Genomic DNA, 10,000 nt, shown 5'->3' with positions numbered 1-10,000 from the left:
ATACCTCGACATTTTCCTTATCCTCGTAAGTATAGATGTTATTACCGAGGTACCACAGAAAGTATTCTGGCGAATAAGTAAGTCGCGGGATGGTACACCTCAAGACGATGTCTTCACCGCTGTTCAAGTAGCGCTCTTTCTTCCCTTTGATCATGGCCACGGCAACTGGAAGGAAAAAGGCCACGGTACAGTGTTAGAAGACTATTGATTTTAACTAGGAGCCTAAAAGTAATGATATAATTAAATATTTTGAGGATATAGCAGCTATTATTATCAGACGATAATTTTATAAGGATAGATGAAATACATGGAAAAAATAAAGTTATCGAAAATGTTTTGGGTGAAAATAGAAACCTTGTTGTTTATCTAACTAACGTACAAGGTTTTTATTTTCAGGACTTGACACAAACGAGGGTATACACACACACACACACACACACACACACATATATATATATATATATGTATATATATATAAAATGTGTGGAAAAAGAAATAAGACACTGACAGGACATATAATGTAAATGACAGATAATAGATGGACATTAAGAATAACAGAATGGGTCCCTAAAGGTTGCAAACGAAGTAGGGGAAAGAAGAGAAGACGATGCATTGACGAGCTAAGAATTTTTTTGGGTAGAAACTAACATGGAAAGACTACAAACAGACGCGTGGTGAAGGGCATGCCTGAGGTCTTTGTCATGTAGTGGACTAGCAACGGCTGATGCTCTATACATACACACACATATATATATATATATATATATATATATATATATATATATATATATAGAGAGAGAGAGAGAGAGAGAGAGAGAGAGAGAGTTTTTAAAATAATTTATTGTTAATTTTTCTCATAGTTTATTTATTTCCTTTCCTCTCTGGCCTATTTTTCCTTGCTGGAGCCCTTGGGCTTATAGCATCTTGCTTTTCCAACTAGGGTTGTAGCTTGGCTAGTAATATATATATATATATATATATATATATATATATATACATATATATGTATATATATATATATATATATATATATATATATATATACATATATATATATATAGGTGTGTGTTTGTGTAATAATCAATAAATTACAGGTACTCCGAAAAAGTTATTAATGATCCTTTTTACAAGTCCCTGCAGGCAAGTCTATTTTGTCCTTTACCCTTATTAAAACTGTTTCAATTGTCTGACCTTTGAAATAATGTAAAACTCCCGATAACATCGTAATAAACATCTCAGCTTAAAATCTGATTAAAAAAGGCACTCTCTCTCCTTGGTGCTAATTTGATTTAAAGAAATCGGATTATCCTTTCCTGGTATTAATGCAACGGACAAAGACAAACTCCTTCTGGTCCTAATGTGATTAAAAAAAGCAAACTTTCAAGGCGTGTATCCTACTGAAGAGTGATGTTCAATTTTTGTCTGGGAAATACATCTTTTTTTATCGTTAAATTCAATCTCCCAGCAAGTTTCTCTCTCTCTCTCTCTCTCTCTCTCTCTCTCTCTCTCTCTCTCTCTCTCTCTCTCTCTCTCTCTCTCTCTCGTCTTGGATATATATCTTTTTAATCGTTAATTTTAATCTCAAAGTAAGATTTCTCCCGAAGTTTGTTCAATTTTTGTCTGGGAAATATTTCTTTTTTATCGTTAAATTCAATCTCCAAGCCGTTTTCTCTCTCTCTCTCTCTCTCTCTCTCTCTCTCTCTCTCTCTCTCTCTCTCTCTCTCTCTCTCTCTCTCTCTCTTTGTCTGGGGAATATATTTTTTTATCTTTAAATTATATCTCAAAGTAAGATTTCTCCTGAAGTTTTCAATTTTTGACTGGGCAATTCATCTTTTTATCTCTCTCTCTCTCTCTCTCTCTCTCTCTCTCTCTCTCTCTCTCTCTCTCTCTCTCTCTCTCTCTCTCTCTCTCTCTTTTGTCTTAGAAATATATCTTTTATCGTTAAATTAAATCTTAAAGTAAGATTTCTCCTGAAGTGTTCAATTTTTGACTATGAAATACATGTTTTTTTATCGTTAAATTCAATCTCCAAGTAAGTCTCTCTCTCTCTCTCTCTCTCTCTCTCTCTCTCTCTCTCTCTCTCTCTCTCTCTCTCCCCTCGCCAGGTATCATCATCCGTACGTCAATAACGTTGGATTTTCTATTTTGCTCGCAAAGATTAATGACCGCTGAACCTTTGGTATTTGGGATTCTAGAAGCAAAAGGATCGTGTCTTCGTTTGGGTTTCAATAAACCTTATGCCGCTGTCCATGTATAGGATTCTGATTGCACAGCTGGTAGGAGGTTCTTTTACTTTTTTTTTTTTTTTTTTTTTTTGGTATGAGAAGGAGGCTGAAGGATTCGATAAGTAATCTTATTAATTATGTTGTCAGGGTATATAATGGATTATGTTTTTTGTTAGTCTAACTTTGGCCGGTATAGCATGCTAACTAAAGGTGGATGTAGGATACACACACACCTATATATATATATATATATATATATATATATATATATATATATATATATATATATATATATATTTATATATATATTATTGCTAGATAAGCTACAACCCTAGTTAGGAAAGCAAGATGCTATAAACCCAAGGGTGCAAACAGGGGAAAATAGCCCAGTGAAGAAAGGAAATGACATAAATAAACTTTATGAGAGGAAATGAACAATTAAAATAAAATATTTTAAGAACAGTAACAGATCTTTCATTCTTCTTCACCCAAGGGGTTAACTGCTGCACTGTAATTGTTCAGTGGCCACTTTCATCTTGGTAAGGGTAGAAGAGACTCTAGCAATGGTAAGCAGGTTTTCTAGGAGAAGGACACTCCAAAATGAAACCATTGCTATCTAGTCTTGGGTAGTGCCATAGACTCTGTACCATGGTCTTTCACTGCCTTGGGCTAGAGTTCTTTTGCTTGAGGGGACACTCAGGCACACTATTCTAATTCATTTCTATTCGTCTTGTTTTGTTAGAGCTTTTATAGTTTATTTAGGAAATATTTATTTTCATGCTGTTACTGTTTTTGAAATATTTTATTTTTCCTTGTTTTCTTTCCTCACTAGGCTATTTTCCTTGTTGGAGCCCCTGGGCTTAGAGCATCCTACTTTTCCAACTGGGGTTGTAGCTTAGCAAGTAACAACAACAACAACAATAATATATATATATATATATATATATATATATTTTATATATATATATATATATATATATATATATATATATATATATAAATATATATATATATATATATTTATTTATTTATATATATATATATATATATATATATATATATATATATATATATATATATATACACACACACACACACACTATTAAAAGAGGCTTATGTCATCCTGTTCAACATAAAACAACATAAAATCATTTGCTGCAAGTTTGAACTTCTGAAATTCTACCGATTCAACTACTCGATTATGAAGATCATTCCACAACAACAAACGCAGACGTTTGTAGCCCACTACAAGACAAAGGCCTCAGACATGTTTTTATTCATATCTGGGGTTAGGACATTTTCATCACCATGCAGACTACTGCGGATTGGTGATGGCGGGAGACTTTAGTCAGATCCCTCACAGCAACCCAATCTGGTATCAGCGGCCCTGACTAGTGCAGCTTTACTGATTATGGTGATACACAAATCCTTTCACCACATTAAGGTATCCCCCACTCTAGAAGTTTTATTCCAGCTAAGACCAGATTGTGGAATGATCTTCCTAATCTGGTGGTTGATTCGATGGAACTTCAGAAGTTGAAACTTGCGACTGTTTCTATGTTGAACAGGTTGCCAGAAGTCTTTCTTTATAATCTATATATGACTCATACATAATTTAACGTTGTTCCTGATCTTAGAATATTTTATATTTTCGATTCATTACTTTTCAAATATAGTTTATTTATTTCCCTATTTCCTTCCCTCACTATCCTATTTTTCCCCTTTGGAACCCTAGGGCTTGTAGTATCCTACTTTTCTAACAAGGGTTTTACTTTTATTAGTAATAATAACAAGACAAGTATTCTGTTATATCCAGGAGGGTAACACTTTGCCTTTGATGTTTGATACCGTGGATACAGGGTTATTTACCATAGTGAAGAACGCATTGACGTCAATTCGAAATCGGGTTCCAGAACGTCAATATAGCACCCACACATCGCAAACAAATACTGGTTTAAAGCTTAGTGCAGATTACCTTAAAGTTTTGAATATTCTATTCATGGGTTTTCAAGAACAAGGCTTCTAAATGCACAAGTTTTCAAGAACAGGGTTCCTAATTGCATAGGTTTTCAAGAACATGGCTTCCAAATTAGTTTAGAGAATGTGTGAGGCAGATTTGGGGCAACTTACTAAAATACATAACGGAGAACCTCCACATACCGAAGAGAAAATTGGTAATTAAACGACATGAAAACCAACCATGTTCCTCGTTACAAAATGCAGGGATTTTCCATTGCTCGCGAGAGTATTTTTAGATACGAATAAACATTCTTGCAAGAGAAGGTAAGAGAAGTGAAGGGAGAAGGACTGTAAAGTTGGCGTGAAAAGACGAGAGCAATTTTAAGAAAGAAGTGAGTGGAGCAGTTGACCAGTTGTTGTTTAGCTAAGGTGTACGTATATAAAATGTCTGACTTTGTGGAAACATCCATTATAAGGGGTTCATCCTTAATTTAGCAGTTAAAGTATGAGTATCTTATGTACATACATACATACATACATACACATTTAAATATATATATATATATATATATATATATATATATATATATATATATACATTATATGGTATCTCTTCGCCTCCATCGCTATCCATACACTTAAGGGTCAGTTCATTTTTCAACTACTTTCACAAAGAGCATCTTTCTTCACCAAACAGATTTTTTTTTACATATTTCCCTTATATATGTATATATATATATATATATATATATATATATATATATATATATATATATATATATCTATATATATATATATATATATATATATATATATATATGCACAGGAAGGAAGGTAGAATAAAATAATTCATAAGGAGAGAACAGTGTGGGCTCTAATGAAGAGGATATTTTGTCATAAGTCAAACCAAAATTATTAAGAAACTTGAGAAAATGTAGTATTGTACTTTGTGTCTATGCCACATTTCCCAGAGTTCATTCATAAATTTTCACCTAAATTACGATATTTTGTAGATGTGGCATATATATCAACATATTTCTATATCCGGATTAGAAACAGTAAACTCATCGACCTTGTTTTAAAAATGGAAGGAATTTTTTATATTCAGCAAAATTTTAAGCTTAAAAAAAAAGCACTGCGGCAAATCTTCAAACAAGCTGGAAAACTAACAGTTGCTGCTACTAAGCGCCATGCGACTGCAATAATTATCATATGTGAAAGGAAGGGTATTTTATATTTTTCAATATTATTTATCATATACAGTTTATTTATTTTCTTATTTCCTTCACTCACTAGGCTATTTTCCCTGTTGGAGACCTTGTGCTTGTAGCATCCCGTTTTTCCAATTCTAGCAACCGCGATTTTTATTTACAAAAATAAGTTATAAATAACTTTTAATATCAAATTAACTCTGACAACAGGATCTTTAAATCCATAAGGAAATTTCTCTTTTAAGTCCTACCTCTGCCCGGCCAAGGATGCGAACCCTACTTCAGGTATTCGTGGCTTATTTTGTAGGTATGTTTATGTAAGTATGAATATATGTATAATACAAATGTAAAGAGAGAGAGAGAGAGAGAGAGAGAGAGAGAGAGAGAGAGAGAGAGAGAGAGAGAGAGAGAGAGAGAGAGAGAGAGAGAGCTGTAAATATGGATGAAACTCATTATAATTTCTGATAATATTCAAATACAAATTGACTTATACATTTCAGCCATTATGTAATACTTCTTGATATAGATATACAACGACTATTAATTATTTTGTGATGATTATCAAAAATACTAGATTAATTTGACAACAATTTCAAATCTGGCCTAACTCACTGATGCAGAAAATGATAAGCTAAAGTGAGATAAAAAGAAAGAAAAGTTCTCGATTTCTCAAGTGATGGCAGTTTGTAAAGTAATTGTATCCGACCGATCTCTTGCTCCTGGGTAACTTTTAGTTGGGGTAACTAGGATACAATAACCGGATTAAGAACCAGTCGTTAAGGGAGGCAGATTAACTCGAAGCAGAATAAATTTGGCAATGCGGCAAATAAAAACCGTGTTCGTAGTTATTTTGCTTTGAATATATTTGTTTTGAAAGTTGAGTTAGAACTCGTTGATATAAAAGAAAATTTCTGCTGTAGGTTTTGTTAGAGATGTGATAAAGACGGATGGTTACCATAGGTGAGAGGACATCATCATCATCATCATCTCCTAGGCCTATTGACGCAAAGGACCTCGGTTAGATTTCGCCAGTCGTGTCTATCTTGAGTTTTTAATTTAATACGTCTCCATTCCTCATCTCCTTCGCGCTTCAAAGTCCTCAGCCATTTAGGCCCGAGAAGACGGAACAGAATATTTTAAAGTGGTCTGGTCACGTTGGGAGAAAAGGATAGATTTGAAACAATAGAGTATGTGAAAGGCTTGGGTTGGTATGACACTTTGCTGATAAGCCTTGAGCCTTCTGTGCAGTTATGTGAAGTGTCCAACGTAGCACAAAGATGGTTCATTTATGATTCGAAAGTTAATTATTTATGTGACAGTTACGATTGTCTTACTTTTTCTCTGTTGTCAGCAAATATATATATATATATATATATATATATATATATATATATATATATATATATATATATTTATATATATATATATATATATATATATATATATATATACATATACATGCATATATATACATATATATATATACATTATATATATACATATACAGTATATATATATATATATATATATATATATATATATATATATTTATATATATATATACATATATATATATATATATATATATATATATATATATATATATATACATATATATGTATATATACATATATATATGTATATATATATATATATATATATATATATATATATATACATATATACAGTATATATAAGAAGAGCTAAGTCATGGTTATTTAACAGTTGGCCAATGATGATAGAATCTTTGTTGTCAATATTTTGTTTGCATATTTTAGCATGATTCTGAATATTTGAATGTTCAGGGTTGGATATTCTGCAACCTGTTCGATAGCTAACACCTCTATGGGAATCAATTCTACTCCATGGAGGAGACCATGCTGGAAAATTGCCCTTTAAGCTATCATCCCCTGTTTTATGTTAGGTATGTTGATGATACCTTAGCTCTATTTAGAGATGAGTTCGGTGCTGACTCCTTCCTTGACTAAGCTAACTCACAACATGAAAACATAACGTTCACTTTAGAAAAGGAGGAAGGTAATAAACTCCCCTTTTTAGATGTGTTGGTCTCTAGAAATAGATAAGGTATTAGTACCTCGATTTTTAGACAAAATACTTTTACTGGATTAGGTTTGAAGTTTTACAGCTCTTGTTTTTATAATTTCAAAACTAATTCTATTTTTACTGTTCTCCACAGAGCATTCCTTTTGACTTCTAGCTGGGAATCTTAACATACTGAAATTATCTATTTAGGTGAATATTTTAAGAAAAACTGCTTTCCCACATAAATATTTTTCAAACTACTTAATAGATTACTAAATGACAATATGGCTCAGACTCAAAAAAAAAAAAAAAAAAAAAAAAAAAAAAACCGTACAGTTCCTAAATTAAAATTCCATGCGATTTTTCATTTTCTCCATGAAGATTTCTTTAAGAAAAAGATTTACAGAAATTATCCAACAACACTTCCCAACTGCAGTTAAACTCATCCCTAAGAACCCTCTCACAATTGGCTCGCTTTTCCACTTCAAAGATCGATTGAGTCTTTATGTCCTCTGGTGTTGTATATAAATATATTTGTCCAAAGTGTAAGTCAGGGACCTACGTAGGATCTACCAAGAGGTCAGAATTGATTCCCATAGATGTGTTAGCTATCAAACAGGTTGCAGAATATCCAAACCTGAACATATGAATATTCTGAATCATGCTAAAATATGCAAACAAAATATTGACAACAAAGATTTTGCCATCATTGGTCAAGTGTCAAATAACAATGACTTACCTCTTCTTGAATACATATTGATCAAACTAGTACCCTCGTTGAATACCCAAGCTTCTTCTATTCAGTTGTATTTGTCATAGTTTTCTTTGGTTTGTTTTCTAACTCTTGTTGGAATACAGTTTCTCACTACGCTTCTGCGAGGTTGGTTCCACTTCTCTGTTTGATGTATATATTTTTTTTTTCCTTTTAATTTTCATTTAAATTTTAACTGATTTTTATTGTTTTAAATTAATTTGTAAAAAAAAATTTAACTGTTTCTTAATTATTTTGTATATGTTTTCTTTGTAGACCCGGACAATGTAATTAAACATCCCGAAACGTTTGGAATAAAACACACATACGCACACACACACACACACACACCTATATATATATATATATATATATATATATATATATATATATATATACATATATATACAAATATACATATATACATATATGCATATATACATACATATATACATTTATATATATACATATACACATATATACATAAATATATACATATATACATATATATACACACACATATATATACATATATATACACACACATATATATATATATATATATATATATATATATACGGTATATATACATATATACATTTATAAATATATATATATATATATATATATATATATATATATATACATATATATGCATACACATATATATACATATATATATATATACACACACATATATATATATATATATATATATACATACCTACATACATATATACACATATATACATATATATATGTACATATATAAATATATATATATATATATATATATATATATATATATACATATAATGTATATATATTTATACATGTATATACATATATAAAGTATATGTGTGTACGCATGAGTGTGTGATTACGCGTTTATTTCAATATGATTTGACCTCGATTTCCTGTGCAACAGTTTTTAATTACCGTCGATAAGCGCTTCGCTATCAAACTCTGAAATCATTGATTGATCAATGAGATTGATACAGGGGTTTTAAAGGTTTCAGCGTTTGTGATATCACGGCTTTATAGTTACGAATATCCAATGAATGCTGAATTTTAGTGAAGTACAGATCTCTTCGGCTGTTTCTACAGATATCTTGAATGAGATTTTATGGCAGAGAATGTATTACTATCTATATCAAGGATATAATTTTACAGAAAACAATTATATAATCTTACTGACATCATGTAATTCTATAAAAAATTATTATGTAATCTATAGAAATACAAGGATGTAATTCTATAGGAAACCAAAATGTAATTATCTGGAAAATAAGAATTTTTTTTCTATGGAAAACATAAGTGCAATTTTATGGATAACAAAAATGTAATTCTTCAAAAGACCAAGATGAAATTTTGCGGAAAATAAAAATGTAATTTTATGGAAAACAAAAATGCAATTTCATGGAAACCAAAAATGTAATTCTACAGAAAACCAAAATGTAATTTTATGGAAAACAGAAATGTAATGTTATAGGAAACATAAATATAATTCTATAGAAAACAGTAAATTCTTTAAAAGATAGGAGTGACATTTCAAATTCATGTTTGTTTCATTTTCCCCGATTTTATATCTCGTTACATAAAGGGAAATTGCTTATGCTACTGTAGCTCGTGTGTTGCACAGGAAATTCTCAACAATTTTATATAAACTTTTTATATCTTATTTCCCCAGTTATAAAAATCCAATTTCTTCAGTCTTGATACACAATGTTAAATAAAAAATAAAGTATAAAAATAAATTGCTACAATTTTCCTGAAGGCTAAATTAGCTTGTAATTTTGAAAATATTTTGT

General features: G+C 30.7%; 1 protein-coding gene across 1 annotated transcript in view; it reads right to left on the bottom strand.

Moving 5' to 3' along the window:
- Window positions 1-10,000, bottom strand: part of LOC137657060 (leucine-rich repeats and immunoglobulin-like domains protein 1) — a 166,351-nt gene that overhangs the window by 13,704 nt on the left and 142,647 nt on the right. Inside the window, exon 5 of the mRNA XM_068391427.1 lies at window positions 5-165. Coding sequence (XP_068247528.1) covers window positions 5-165 — 161 coding nt within the window. The remainder of the gene's footprint in view (window positions 1-4; window positions 166-10,000) is intronic.

The sequence above is a fragment of the Palaemon carinicauda genome, chromosome 18 (genome assembly GCF_036898095.1).
Source record: "Palaemon carinicauda isolate YSFRI2023 chromosome 18, ASM3689809v2, whole genome shotgun sequence".
NCBI classification, from domain to species: Eukaryota; Metazoa; Arthropoda; class Malacostraca; order Decapoda; family Palaemonidae; genus Palaemon; species Palaemon carinicauda.
Note: the sequence above shows the minus strand (reverse complement) of the source record. Positions and strands in the feature narration are given on the sequence as shown.